This window comes from Callithrix jacchus, chromosome 4 (genome assembly GCF_049354715.1).
Source record: "Callithrix jacchus isolate 240 chromosome 4, calJac240_pri, whole genome shotgun sequence".
Classification (NCBI taxonomy): Eukaryota; Metazoa; Chordata; class Mammalia; order Primates; family Cebidae; genus Callithrix; species Callithrix jacchus.
In genome coordinates this window covers 159828793-159843862 of record NC_133505.1, presented here as the reverse complement: position 1 = coordinate 159843862, position 15070 = coordinate 159828793, and the positions used below count along the sequence as shown (strand labels likewise).

Below are 15070 nucleotides of genomic sequence, written 5' to 3'. Positions count from 1 at the left end.
AAAAAAAAAAAAACAGCGCGTGCGCTAGGCGGGGCTTGGTGAGCTCTCGCCCCTATCTCCGAGTTCCGGGTGCTGTCGCGAGACTTGCTTTGTCCGGAACTTCCGGTTTCGGTAGCAGCTGTGGTCTTGTTTTACCGATGCAGTCCAGTCTTCTGTGGTGTGCTGCCCGGTTGCTGTGGCCCCGCGGGGCCGTTGCCGCAGCCCGCCGGTCCCTGAGCGGCGGTAGCCGGCCGCTGGAGGAGCTGTTCTCCCAGGGCGGGCCCTTGCGGACCTTCCTCGAGCGCCAGGCGGGATCTGAAGCTCATTTGAAGGTCAGGAGGCCCGAGTTGGTGGCGGTAGTCAAACTACTGAATGAAAAGGAGCAGGAGCTGCGGGAGACCGAGCACTTGCTGCACGGTAAGGGCCGGGCCCGGGATGCGGCATCAGAGCACACTCTTGACTCTTCCTTGGCCTTTTCCACTAAGTCACTGCCCACGCTACCCGAGTTTGAAATTCTTTACTCGCTTGCAGCTGTTTTTTGTTTGGATCAGAAGTCAAGACATCATGATGTGCGCTCTGATCCCATCCTCTCCTGTGGGCTCTCTTGTGCTCCCTTGCCACGGTGCCCTGCTCCCTTTTACATGCTTATTGTTTTCTCGGGCAAGAGCTCATTAGCTCACCAAGGATAAACAAGGTACTGTCCCTGTGATGGACTCCACAGCGGTGTTTCTCAAAGTGTGGTGTGGAGACCTGTCTGCAGTAGTATCAGGGGCAGTGCTTGTTAATAGCCGACTCAGGACTCAGAATCTCAGACCTAGACATGTGCATTTTTAACAAGTTTCCCAGGTGAATCTGGAATGGGGCTTAAGTGTCTGTATTACTATAAAGTCCCACGCCTGCCAAGCTGCTGCTGGTTCAGGCACCCCTTTGGGTAGCAAGCTTCCAGAGAGATTCGCAGTCTAGTGAGGGATATAATTAATTACCTATAATATAGTTGATAAGAACAGATATGAATTATGAATAAAGACCTAGGAGAGCAAGCACTTGTTAGACACTGGAGAGGTATAAAGGCCCACCCATATATAATATAATAGTAGTTTAACTTTTATTAATTCCTTCCTATGCTCCAGGCTTTGCTTAGACACCACTAATTACTAAAAAAAAATACAGAAATAGCATTTAGGAGCTTACAGTCTAGTAAGGGAGATGTGTAAGAAGTAAAATAAGAAGTGACTTTTATATTTACAAAGAATGTTTAATGTCTGCAATAAAGCCCAGAATGTTATAAAACAAAGGCCGACATTTAGGTGTATCTTGAAGGGTAAGCCGGAGGTTGTCTGTCAGATGGTACACGAGTTTGAAGGCAGAGAGGTGACCAGCCTGGGTAAAGGTACTAAATTGGGAAATTCAGCATGGCCTAAGTATAGAATAGGTGGGAGATGATAATGTCATTGAAACATAAAGCCAGAAAGATAGTTAAGAACCTTGCAAGACAATTTCGATTTATTTTTTATAGCCCATGAAAAGTTAGCATGTGTTTTTAAGCAGAGAAGACATATCTTTGTAAAGAAAAGTTAGTGGTGGCATGCACTGAGGATAAATTGGCTATTCTCCAGAAACCCTGGTGACTGACAGGCCAGGGAGGAGGCAGTTGAAACAATCCAAGGAAGAGACGGTGATCGGCATAGGTCTGACTCCAAGACATTCTGAGGAACAAGTTAGGATTTAGTGACTTATGTCCTGAGAAGGGTGAAGGAGAAAGAGAATTCTAAGATAAGTCTTAGGTTTCTGGCTTTGAAACATGAGTGATACTGTTAATTAAGATTAAAATATAAAAGTTGGACCGAATTTTTAAGGAAAAGGAGTTTTTTGTTGAATGCTATATTAAGTTAAAAATACCTGTGAAAAGGACAGTCCGATAAAAGTATCTATACTAGTCTAGGAGAAAAAAATTGAGCCCAAATAATCATATGAGCGCTCTCGAGATACACAGTACATGGTAAATTAAACCTTAGATACAGATGAGAACACTCAGGGAAAATTTGTTAAGACAGAGACAAGTCTAACAATGCCAGAAATTCCTAGTATTTGAGAAGCAGGCAGAGAAGAAAGCTATGAAAGGTCAAGAAAAAACAGGCAGAGCTTTGTGACCTCGAAGTCGATAAATGAAGTTGTAGAAGCCAATTGAAGGAAATTTCAAAGAGATCTGCCACCAGGCACAGTGGCTCACGCCTGTAATCCCAGCACTTTGAGAGGTGGGTGGATCACTTGAACCCAGGAGTTCGAGACCAGCCTGGGCAACATGACAAAACCCTGTCTCTATAAAAAATGAAAAAGTAGCTGGGCATGGTGGTGCACACCCGTGGTCTCAGCTACTTGGGAAGCTGAGGTGGGAGAATTGCTTGAACTCAGGAGGTGGAGGTCGTAGTGAGCCGAGATGGTGCCACTGCACTCCAGCCTGGGTGACAGTGCAAGACCCTGCCTCAAAAGAAAAAAAAAGAGATCCTCAGTACTTGATATAGAAAGGTAAAACACAGCTTTTTAGCTCACACTGAAATAAGTCTTTAGATTTGGCAATTTTGTCATTGGTAATCTGAACAAAAAGTCTTAATATGATGATAGAATCCAGTGTAACAGCTTGAGAAGTAAGTTAGAGTTAGGTAGATAAAAGTTAACAGGAGAAAAGTAATAAAAATGGCATTTATCTCCAGAAATCTGGGTGGGAAGAGAGGGGTGACAATAAGCAGCCACTTCAAGGGTTGAAAAGAAAAGGACCCATTTAGAATGGGAAACCATAAACATCTTTGTAGGCAAAGGGGACGGCAGGCATATGATAGGTGCTCCGTAAACGTATGTTGATTTATAATATTCAAAAGAAATTAAAGAAGTAGAATATTACCATTGCCTATGAATAAGTCCTCTGTCTAAACCCTGTAGAGGTGCGCTGTCCAGTATGGTAGCCAGTAGCCACACAGCTATTGACCATCTATATGTGGCTAGTCTGAATTGAGATGTGTAAGTGTAAAATACATATAGATTTCAAAGACTTGATATAAAAATATTTTTATGTTAATTACATGTTGAAATAATATTTGGAGCATATTGGGTTAAATAAAATATAGTATTAAAATTACTTCTAGACTCTAGTTCCAGTCTCCTTAGCTTTGTAGAACTGAAAGGCACCTTAGAGATCATCCGGCTCACAACTTTGATTTCACTCTTGCCATAACTGAGAGAAGTTGAGCCTATTGGCCTAACAGTACCTTAGCGTTAAGCTAGGGCTAGAATTCATTTTTGCTTTTCCTAACTCAACATATTTTCCATTCTATCAAATTTCTTCCATACTATATGCTTGGCAAAATAATTTCCAGCTGTCCTTCCTGTACTTGCTTGTCTCAGTTTTGCTTTTGTTATTCTCTCTCCTTGAGTTAATCTTTCTTTACTTTTTCTGCCCATCTCAAAACCAACAGATTCCTTTAGGGTGCTATTGTTTTAATATTTAGTCACATAATGTATTAGTCTGTTCTCACACTGCTGATAAAGACATACCCAAGACCGGGTAATTTTTAAGAAAAAGAGGTTTAATGGACTCACAGCTCCATGTGGCTGAGGAGGCATCACAATCATAGTGGAAGGCAAAGGCACGTCTTACATGGCAGCAGACAAGAGAGAGAACTTGTGCAGGAGAACTCTTTTTTTATAAAACCATCAGATCTTGTAAGACTTACTCATTATCAAGAGAACAGTACAGGAAAGACCTTGCCCCCATGATTCAGTTACTTCCCACTGGTTCCCTCCCATGACAGGTTGGAATTGTGGGAGCTATACATCAAAATAAGATTTAATAGTGGTTTAGGTTATTTTTTGTTTTTCTCCTCTAGAAAAAATATAAGGAAACTAAAATTATCCATAATGCTCTCTTGAGTGCAGGTTTTATATATCTATTATCCCAGTTCCCAGCATGGTTGGTTCCTAATAGATAAGCATACAAACTGATATTTTGTAAGGATTTGAACTTTCAGTAGAGAGAACAGTTTGTTAATAGCCAGAAATTTTCCCTCTCCTCCTCCTTTATATAGGCTGCATATATCATCTATGCAGTAGAGGAATGAGAAAGTATCTTTTATAAGGTAGAAACGAAAATTGAAAGATGAAACAACAATAAGGTAAAGCCAGAGAAAGGAGTATTTCACATAAACATTCTGTATACATTAGCGAGTCTAATAAATGTTTTTGGGTACATACTAAAATACTAATGAAACATTTGCTTGTAAGAGAATAAATAACTTTCTACTTTTTAATTCAATTTTAGTTTTACTGGTGTAACCTGTTTCCCTTCTGTCTGTCTTATTAGCTAAATGCATTCATTTGTTATTGTTCAGTCTAAGTTCGAAGTCTAAAAGCATATTTATTAAGGTGACTATTTTGTGGAGATGAAATTATGGAAGAGTTTAGCTTCTTTATATTTTTATAGGCATTTTTACTTGTACTTTATTTTATCAGAAAAAGAATTTATACTTAAATGCTTATGAAAACTAATGTATAAAATCCCACTTTTAATTAATGGCATTTATTGAAAGGACAAGATAGATATTTTATTTTTCCCTTCAGGTATGATAACCATAAAACTATTAGCTGGAAGTCTGTTGGCAATTTAACATGAATTAAGAAAAACTTAATTTCTGCCCTTTTGTTCCCAGATGAAAATGAAGATTTAAGGAAACTGGCAGAGAATGAAATAACCTTGTGTCAAAAAGAAATAACTCAGTTGAAACATCAGGTATGGTATTTCTGCAAAGAGTAAAGCATTTGTGCTATTCTTAGGCACTAAAGGTTATTAAAAGTTTATTAAAAAACAAAGAAGTGACTAGCTTGTTACTGTTTCGAATAAACTGGATTTTAAATTTTTCATTTTCTAGATGTATTGAGGTATTAATTAACCCCCCAAATTGTATATAGTTAAGGCATATGATGTGATGTTTTATATGCATACATTTTAAAATGATTACCACTATCAACAAACTGGTTTTTAAAGCAAGAACAAACTTCACATGGTCTTCTTTTCATCATACTAAAAGTATTATAGAGCTCTCACAGAAAGATAAATGTCACAGTGATAGTATTTTCTGGAAAGGCAGTGAAATATTGGCATATCTTCCCTTTTTTTTTTTTTTTTAAAGAAAGCTGAAAAGTAGACACGAGGCAGAAGAGGTTACATGAAGGGACTTCAAAAGTTTGTGGAAAACGAATTAAAAGATAAAAATATATATAAACTTTAATTTATTGACATAAATACCATCAACTATCAAGTTCAAGACACTTGTAGGCAAAAAGGTGATACACTAGCTTTTAATGCATCCCTAAAGAACTGAGGATCCTAGGAATTTAACCATATCAATGTAGTCTTTTTTATATTATTAACTAAAGAACAATGGGTACCCTTTACACATTTTTTAAGATTAGGAAACAAACAAAAAAAAAGGAGCCCAATAAGGACTATAATGTGAATGCCTGTGGATTTTCCATTTAAACTCTCAAAATTGCCTCTCTTTGATGAGAGAAATGAGCAGGGGTACTGGTATGGTAGAGGACTCTGGTCAAGCTTTCCCCCTAAAACTTTGGCTGACTTTCTCAAAACCCTCATAATCAGATATTATTGTTCTTTAACCCTCAAGAATGTCAACAAGCAAGATGCCTTGAGCATCCCCAAAAACACGATTGCCATGACCTTTGCTGCTGGCCAGTCTGCTTTCACTTTGACTGGACCCCTTCCCACCTTTTGGTGCCCATCGTTTTGATTATACTTTGTTTCTAGGATCATACTGATAAAGCCATGTTTCACTTCCGCTTACAATTCAAAGAAATACTTCAGGATCCCAATCCAATTTGTTTAAAATTTCAGTTGAAAGCTCTGCTCTGGCCTGCAGTCTGCATGCAAAGGTTCTGTCACACATCCAGTGGAAAGCTTGCTCACCTGTAATTTTTTTGTTAGATTGTGTAAGCTGAACAAGTTGAGATGTCTGTGGTGTTGGCTATTGTTTCTGCTGTTAATGACCGGTCCTCTTCAGTTAGGGCACAAAGATTAAATTTTTTCCTTACAAATTGATGTGAATGGTCTGCCACTGTGGGCTTTTTCCAACATCATCTTGTCCCTTCTTAAAATGACTTATCTGTTTGTAAACTGCTGATTTCTTTAAGGCATTGTCCCCATAAACTTCATAAAGCATCAGTGATTTCACCATTCTACCCAAGCAAGCTTCACCAGTAAGTTATTCTTTGTTCTTGCTTCAATTTTAGCAGAGTTTATATTACTCTTATAGGGGTTCTTTGCAAACTGATACCCTTCTTAGTGCCTCAAATTAGAGCCTGTAATTTGTTATAACTAGTTAACACGAGTTTATTTTGTTGCAAAATAACTTTGAAATACAACTTCTTGAAGTCCCCTGGTGGAGTGATAGTCAACTGTGAGCTCCTCAGGGACAGTAATATTTATTTTGAATGCCAGACATAGAGTAGGCTCTCATGATTTTAAGAACTGGGTTATATTGCTTTGATTACATATCAATAAGAATTGCAGGACATATAGGAGTTCATGAAGACTAATTATTATATGAAATTTGAGTCACTCTGCTAATTTTGTAAAGCAGAGACTAAAGGTTAACAGCAGTTACCTCTGGGGATAAGTGAAAGAATATGTTACGTGAGGAAGGAGCCAGGAAAGGGGGTACTTATTTTTGAGAATCTGCCTCCTCTTTAGCCAAATGTGAAAATTACTAAAAATTAACGTTCCTATAAACTATGTTAGAGGGAAGAATTCCACTATAAGGTGAAAAGTGTAGTGTAGCTCGTGTTTTACCCACTATCTAAATTTTGTATGAATAAGAAGCATATGTATATTAAAGATTTCTGTTGATTGTCTGGTAATCATCATGCAGAGGTACAATCCATTATTTGTTCAAAATTTGAATGATAATGTTGTATTGGCATAGGCTAGAGAGATGGAAAAGTCTGTACTAGCATAGCTTCTGACCAATGTCAAGTGTGATAGCAGTGTACTCAGGTACATTCAGGTTCAGTTCTAGCTTTTCCACTTTTGAGTTGTGTAATGTTGAGCCACTAGATAATTCAACTAAAGTTAGTTGAGCTGTTAATAATACTTACCCAAGATTGTTTTAGAAATTAAAGTATGTACAGTGCTTAGATTACCTGCCATGTATTAAAGAACCAATAAATGTTGGCAGCTTTTCTTACTAGTTGACCTAATCTAAGAAGTCTTTATTCTAGATCCCCTTGATTAGAAACATACTATTATAATGGAGGAAAGACTGATCTAGGTACAAAGAGTTGTGTTTTTGCATCTGCTTGGCCAATAACCTAACACTTTGCCTTTAAACAAGTCATTTAATCTCTGTTAACCTCTGTTTCCTTGACATGTAAAATTAAAAAATAGACCAGATAATCTCTAAGGGCCTTTTTAGTTTCAAAATTACAAGCTTCTCTTCCATAATAAGAAATCTTAAAATAATACAAATGTAATTTTGAGTGCTTTTTCTGTCATACTAGGCGTTAAATTGCAAGAGCATGGAGCTAGAATCTTCTCTCTACAACAGTATTATTTCCTAATCACAGAAAACACACATTATTAACTGAATAGAGAACTGATATAAAGCATATAAGAACTCCAAGAGACAATAATACAAGCCTGAAGTTTTAGCTGAACCTGAGAGCATTTATAATATAGTTGTAACATTAATAATTTATGGAAGTTACACATTATACCGTTCTAATTGGCAAGATGCTTGAACAGTACTCAGCAATATTATTTGCTTGGTGAAACTTAAATATTTAAAAATTCCCGAATCTAATCATTTAGCTTTTTATTTTTTGGTATATTTTAAATCTTAATTATAGGAAGGGTGATATTTTTCTATTTACAGATTATCTTACTTTTGGTTCCCTCAGAAGAAACAGATGAAAATGATTTGATCCTGGAAGTAACTGCAGGTGTTGGAGGTCAGGAGGCAATGTTGTTTACTTCAGAGATGTTTGATATGTATCAGCGATATGCTGCATTTAAAAGATGGCATTTTGAAACCCTGGAATATTTTCCAAGTGAAATAGGTCAGTAAACTTTTCATTCAGTTTTGGGTAAAGTGTTGAGGAAAAGAGTTGGAAACACCATGACTAGGCTTTAGAACTGATCTGTAAAGATGCTTATGTAGTTTTAAGCTCCTCATTTACCTAATAAATTTGAATGTAAATACAGTAATTTTGAAATGACCTATAAAATGTAATGGATAGTCTTTCAATAATACTAGCCATTGAATTACTAACAGTCTTCAAAAGTAGCCTTAGATATGTTATTGATGTCAGTTGATTAGCCCCATAAATGCTTTAATAATTGTAAGCATTAAAGACAAATATTAAAACATTGAATATTTAATATGTTTTACAGTCTCCATGTTTATCTCCTTTTATGACTTCTAAAATGTACCTCAAGATAGTAGACGTGATGGTCAATTATAAAAGGCAGGAATAATAAAAATAATTCTATTTCCCTTTATTTTCAAGGTGGCCTTAGACATGCATCTGCCAGCATTGGGGGTTCAGAAGCCTATAGGCACATGAAATTTGAAGGAGGTGTGCACAGAGTACAAAGGGTGCCAAAGACAGAAAAGCAAGGCCGCATCCATACTAGCACCATGACTGTCGCAATATTACCCCAACCCACTGAGGTAAGGCGTAAGCCCCTCTCCTTGGACTCCTGGGCTTAGCACAGTGCCTTGCCCCCAGAGTAACATTCAGAGTTTACTGAATTGAGTATCTCCTTTTCATTTGTTCTTCCTTGTTTATTTTAAGTTGCATATAATCTCAGTCCAAAAAATATAATTTTATAATGTTAAAAATTAAGAATTTGTAAATGATACAGTCTTGCATTTTCTGTGTATTAGTATTTTCCTACTACATAGTTATTGTGAGATCATCTCTGTGGGTGAAATAATGACCTATTTAAATAGGGACTGGTTGTCTTTATGGTAACTTCTGCCTTGTAGGTCTGGTTAGTGGGGTATTAACAGCAAGAATCCTATTTAACAAAGGTAATTACTTAACTGAATTGCTGCTTCATAACCCAGTTACATTAAAAGGAAACTATATTGTTGTACTATTCATGAGTATACTTTATTCTCACAAAGCAAATTGTCAGTCTGTATTTTTAAGATAAGATAACTTAGTATAGTTCTGTTTTGCTTTATTTCCCTTTTGCTGAAAAATGATGTGATAATTGACTCGTTTTTCAGAATGAAGTGTGAATGCTTTGAGAAGGAACTTTTTAGTATTTCCTACGCTAATTTTGGGGAGGAGTGCTACTTGACTCTGTAATAGGGTTAATGGAATTCCTTTCATTAGGTCGTATTAGTTTCTTTAGATCTAATTTTTGTGTGAAGCATACATGAGAAACTAAGCAGTTAAGGGAGAGAGTAAAGTAGAATAGATGGCAGGAGCCACACCTAGGGACCTTGTCACTTAGGTTTAAGCATGTTGGGGTGGAACTTTTAAGGAAAAGATGGGAGACTGAAGTCCAGGAATCATCTAATTCTTCTAGCAACCATAGAGGGAGTCATACAGGGGGACACAGAGGTGGAGGGCCCAGGGAATGGTAAGATTCTTGCTGCCAGAGTTGCAGACACCCTTGCCTTTAACAAGTTGATACATGTCACAGAGTGGTTCATAGTTGTTCATGAAACAGTGCTTTTGATGGTGGCTCCCAGGTCAGAGCATTACCTTGACCTCATATCCTAGTGTGTTCAGGAATTGAGTCTATACCCATTACTTCTTGGCCACTCCCATTTCCATTTGGCTCACCTTTGCCTCCAAATATGTTTGAAATAAAACAAAACAGACCCTTCCCACAGTTCTCAAGCTACCATTGTTTTTTTCTGCTGCTAGGCTCTTTAACTCAGAAAAATTTGAAGAATCTTACCTTAGCTCATACATTCACAGCTCTAAAAGTAGGCAGAACAGTATCAAGTTCTGCTGTTCCTGTGGTAAGAAATGGGTAAAGAGAAGCCAGGTTTTTGAGGATTGGGAAGGATTTGTTGAAAACCCTATAGCCCTCTACTACTTTGATTCCTTATTCCTCCAAAAAGCAAAAAAGTTTTAATAGTATCCTTCTAGCTACTTTCTAGTCTTAAAATTAAACCTCCTAAATCTTACATGAATTCTGTACTTGTTGTGTATTCATAAATGGGTCACTCTTGCCTTTATAAAGTTGATACATGTAATTTTTTTAAATCCCAACTTTTCTTTATAGATTAATCTGGTGATTAATCCAAAAGATTTGAGAATTGACACTAAGCGAGCCAGTGGAGCTGGGGGGCAGCATGTAAATACAACAGACAGTGCTGTCCGAATAGTTCATCTTCCAACAGGTGTGTGCTTATTCCTTCAACATATGACACAAAAGAAATCCATTTTGGAATAATTTGACTAATTTTCCACTGAAATAGATCCTTGGTTACCAGAGGAATATGTACCACTAAGGACTGTTATTAAATGCGTGATTTACTTAGAATCCTTACCTGATTCTCTGTGGGATAATTGAAAGGCCAGGAAGAGGGAGGGATCCAAACTCAGGGAATGTCTGTATTAATGACTATAGAAGGTGTGGATGGTCCTTCCAGGCAGACTTCTGAAGTTTATACTTAAAAAGAGAATCCTCACAGCAAAGTAATTATCATGAGTTTTTTTTTTATCAGAAAATGCTCCAAGTCATTGGTTCTGAGCCTTTTTGCAGGGGAGGGGAACATGGCCTCCTTTAAAAATGATATGAAAAGCATTGGACCTCCTACCCAGAAACATATATACAGTTTTGCATATAATTACAGGGGCTTCTTTCCATTAAGTTCATTCACAGACCTCCAGGGGATCTGATTCTAGATAGTTAGGCAAAGGGACTTTATCCAAATTTTTAAGTCTCCAGTATACTTAGTAGGTTGAACTAAACGCCTTTCAGTGAGTACATGTGATAAAGAGCACATGGGTAGCAAATCCCACTTATCTAGAAAGGAAACAAGAATCTCCTACTAGGACTAATTTCAAATGGGCATAATCCCTATTAACTAACAGTGGTTGAGGAGAGTATTGGATTGCTGTGATTTTGTTCTTTTAATTATGAGAATATCCTCATGTTAAACTGGATATGTCTTAGGTAATACAGAAGATGAAACAGAAATCGAGGAAAAATAGATATCCTAAAAAAAATTAAGTGATTTTCTCTAGTAATAGGATTTTTCAATATCTTAGTTTCTATAAGTAGTTGTTACTTTCAAAACATGGTGGCTAGCTGAGGGGAAACAATCCATATTAAATGATTTATGCTTATAGTTTAGTATGTATGCCTTCAGTATAGAAGTACTTTGTGCTATCACTTAAACTTAAATTTTCAGTTTCCTGATAAACTTTGCAAAAGTTAAGTCTATAGTCTCTCCCTTTTTTCTTAGAGTCCTGTTTTTTCCCTCATAAAGGAAGAAGAAAAAGGCTGAGAAGGAAAAGGAATATTCCTTGATAATAAGTAAAGAAGATTTTTCTATTAAAACTTTTTAATTCTCGTAACACTATTCAGGTGTTGTTTCTGAATGTCAACAAGAGAGATCTCAACTGAAAAATAAAGAGCTGGCTATGAAAAAGTTACGTGCAAAACTGTACAGCATGCATCTAGAAGAAGAAACAAATAAGAGAGACAATGCTAGAAAAATTCAGGTAAAAATGAATTGTAAAAATGCTTTTAAAGGATAGACATATTTTTATATAACAGCTTTTTTTAATAACCTGGTTTTTACACATCATATTTGTTTTAATCTGTGTTTAAACAATTCAAATAGTCTAAGGGCTATACTTGTTTGACAGTAATCTTAAACCTCTGCCTGTTTTCTGTATTCAGAAGTATTTTTCTCAGACTTTTAATCAGTTACTAAAAGTAAAAATATGTACTGAGTCCTCATTCAGTTTTAATCCTTTGAAATTATAATTATACAAGAAAGTTGGAAAGCAGACTCAACTTGCCTTTCTCCCTGTTTGGTATTTAATTTTTTTTTTTTTTTTTTTTTTTTTTTGAGACGGAGTTTCTCTCTGTTGCCCAAACGATAGTGTAGTGACACAATCTCAGCTCACTGTAATCTCTGCCTTCAGGGTTCAAGCAATTCTCCTGCCCTCAGCCTTCTGAGTAGCTCGGATTACAGGCATGTGCCACCACGCCTGGCTTACTGTATTTTTATTAGAGACAGGGTTTTGTCCTGTTAGGCAGGCTGATCTCAAACTCCTGACCTCAGGTGATCTGCCAAACTCAGCCTCACAAAGTGCAGGGATTACAGGCGTGAGCCACTGAGCCCAGCTGGTATTTTTTATAACTACAGAGCCTTTTAAGAATTCCTCAATATGGAAAACTCACCACCTTGTTACCAGTGAAGATGTCTGCATTAATTCATAGAGATTATATGTATTCAGTGACTATGGGAATAGCAACCATGTGCCAGGCTCTGTACTCATCATCACTGTGTAGTAGACACAGTATTTTGCAGATGGGGAAACTTAAGTTGCCTGAGGTCATGGAACATTGAAATGGCTAAGGTAGGATTCAGATAATAATCTGACTGTAGAGCAGATGTTCTTTTTTCTATATCAGTTGCCATGTCATTTGGAGATTCTTTAAAACCTGGTTCTTGCATTTTGATTCATGTTATAAATCAAGAACTTAGTTTTCAAATAAGTTAAATTTGTAGGTTTAAACTGCCCGAATCTAACAACATCTCATCTTTTTTTTTTCCTATATACAGATTGGAAGTAAAGGAAGATCCGAGAAAATAAGAACATATAATTTTCCACAGAACCGGGTCACAGATCACAGAATAAGCAAGTCACTGCATGATCTTCAAACTTTTATGCAAGGAGATTATCTACTGGATGAACTTGTACAGTCATTGAAGGAATATGCTGATTATGAATCTTTAGTAGAAATTATTTCCCAAAACAGTTTAAGTTGATTTATTTATAGACTTTTGTAGCTTAAAAAAAGTCTACTACAGCACATCCACATAGTGTGAAAATACCGTTATTCTCTTTAAAAAACATGAGTTAACACATTAGGAAGTAATGCATATTCTGAAGTCATAGATAATTTACATAGATCTCTCTCAATGCATTTAATACAAATCATACAATATGTAGATGGTCCTTGATTTACATTGTGGTTCCTTCCCAATAAACCCATCATAAACTAAAAATGTATCTAACATTAGCAACACAACAGTCTCCTACTTAATAACAGCTTGACTTAACAATTTTCCAACTTTACCATGGTGTGAAAGAGGTATGATTTGTTAAGTCCTAAGGAGCTCCTAAGCTTGAAATGGGGCTACATCTCGATAAACCCATCAGAAAGTCAAATAATTCTAAAACCATCGTTAAGTTGGCGACCACTTGTAATCATGACATGGTGTAAATCTTGGATGCTTCCTTGCAATAAGTAGACAAAGGAAAATCATCCTTTGTCTTGTTCTATGAAAATACTGAATGATCAAAAAGTCAGTTTAAATCTTTATTATGAAAAACTTTAAACGTAAAGTAGTAGAAATAGGACAGTAAATATTGTATCGTAATATCTAGTCAGGAGACAGAAACCATACCATTAACTTAAACAGGAATAACTCAATATAAAAAACTTTTAACTGACAATGATATTAGCTATTAAGAGGGATAAAAATGAGCTATAATGTCCTAGGACGGAGATTTCCCAAGGAAAGAATACCCTTGGAAGGGGCTCCCATTCCCCATGGTGAAATCAGGCCTAATGGAGAGAGTGTGGCTACTCAGTAATGGGAAAATTCCCTGCCTTGCCCTTGGCCAGAGCTGGTGTATAGTTGGTGGATCAGGTCCTGCAAGCAAAGATCCTCACATCCTCAGGACTGCTAAGCCAGAAGCCTCCTGCTAGGGTATGAGCAAAACTTAACAGGAACTCTCAGTAGATGTTTGTATTTGTCAAGGTTCCCCAAAGAAACTCCCTTAAAAGGATTGGCTTGTGTGATTATTATTAACTGACAAATCCAAAAGCTGGAGTGTGAGCCAGAAGGCTGGAGACCCAGGAAAGCTGATGGTGCTGGTTCAGTCCAAAGGTATCAAGGTATCTATTGGAGGATTCTCTTTCTTGGAAGAGGACAGTCTTTTTCTTTAGGCCTTTACCTGATTGGATCAAGCCTACTAATATTGAGCAAGGTGGTCTGCTTTACTTGAAGTTCACTGATTTAAATGCCAATCTCATGTAAAAACACCCTCATAGAAACACCCAGAATGTCTGGCCTTATAACTGGAAAATCAGAGCAAAAGTTTTGCTCCTAAAATCTCCTAAAAAAAAAAAAAAAAAAAAGGCACCTTGTGGTCCAGCCAACTTGACACATAAACTGTCACAGTATCCTCTTAAAAGCAAGAGGAGAAGCAAGAGAAGCAAGCCCCTTTATCCTGCAGTGCCCTTCCACCGCCACCTACTGACAGAACGTGGTGCTACCTGGCAAAGAAGAAATGTTTGGTGTGCTATGGCTTGAATATGTCCCCTCAAATTCAAGTGTTGCCAATGTGATAGCATTGGCAATAGGTGGGGCCTTTAAGAGGTCACTAGGCCATGAGGGATTCTCTCTCAGGATTGGGATTAAGGCCCAGAGACCTCAGGGAGCATCCTGCTAGCTTGCCTTCTGTATGTGAGAAGTCAGCAAGAAAACCCTAGTCAAACAACTGCCAGCTCCTTGATCTTAGACTTCCCATCCTCCAGAATTGTGGGAAATATATTTCTGTTCTTCATAAATTACCCAATCTCCTGTATTCTGTTATAGCAACACAAAATGAAGATACCATACCTGAACATTTATCACAAGGTAGTATATGTACTGCTTTATTCTGGTCTCAGTATTCTGTGCTTAATAAAGAAATGGGAAAGGGTAGATCAGGGTATGCACAAACAAGTTACTGCTACCTTTCACAGTGTCACTGTGGATAAGATTGTGTTTTCTTCATTCTTGTCTGTTCGGGACCTAACACCATACTA

At 37.2% G+C, this 15070-nt stretch overlaps 1 protein-coding gene across 5 annotated transcripts; it reads left to right on the top strand.

Annotated features, from left to right (window-relative positions):
- Positions 1–91: 91 nt before the first annotated feature.
- Positions 92–14357, top strand: MTRF1L (mitochondrial translation release factor 1 like). 5 transcript variants are annotated; one of them, XR_013534942.1, is made up of 7 exons: positions 92–396; positions 4680–4759; positions 7917–8100; positions 8551–8714; positions 10292–10409; positions 11505–11739; positions 12813–14357. XR_013534942.1 is itself a non-coding variant. In XM_017971486.4 (7 exons), exons 3-7 carry the CDS (start codon positions 8004–8006, stop codon positions 13017–13019), a joined length of 723 nt encoding a protein of 240 aa, XP_017826975.1. In that variant the 5' UTR covers positions 92–311; positions 4680–4759; positions 7942–8003; the 3' UTR covers positions 13020–14357. The 5 variants fall into 5 exon arrangements, 4 of the variants coding, with proteins under 4 accessions (XP_017826975.1, XP_017826976.1, XP_078226961.1 ...); XM_017971486.4 differs by having other exon boundaries at positions 92–311; positions 7942–8100; positions 11603–11739; XM_017971487.4 differs by having other exon boundaries at positions 92–311; positions 11603–11739.
- The last annotated feature ends 713 nt before the right edge of the window (positions 14358–15070 follow it).

Excerpts from the sequence above, each read along its gene's own strand:
- MTRF1L (XM_002747141.6), top strand. The coding sequence starts at position 138 with ATGCAGTCCAGTCTTCTGTGGTGTGCTGCCCGGTTGCTGTGGCCCCGC. Across the intron at positions 8,101-8,550 it reads ATATTTTCCAAGTGAAATAG|GTGGCCTTAGACATGCATCT; the intron begins GTCAGTAAACTT and ends TTTATTTTCAAG. Across the intron at positions 8,715-10,291 it reads TATTACCCCAACCCACTGAG|ATTAATCTGGTGATTAATCC; the intron begins GTAAGGCGTAAG and ends TTTTCTTTATAG.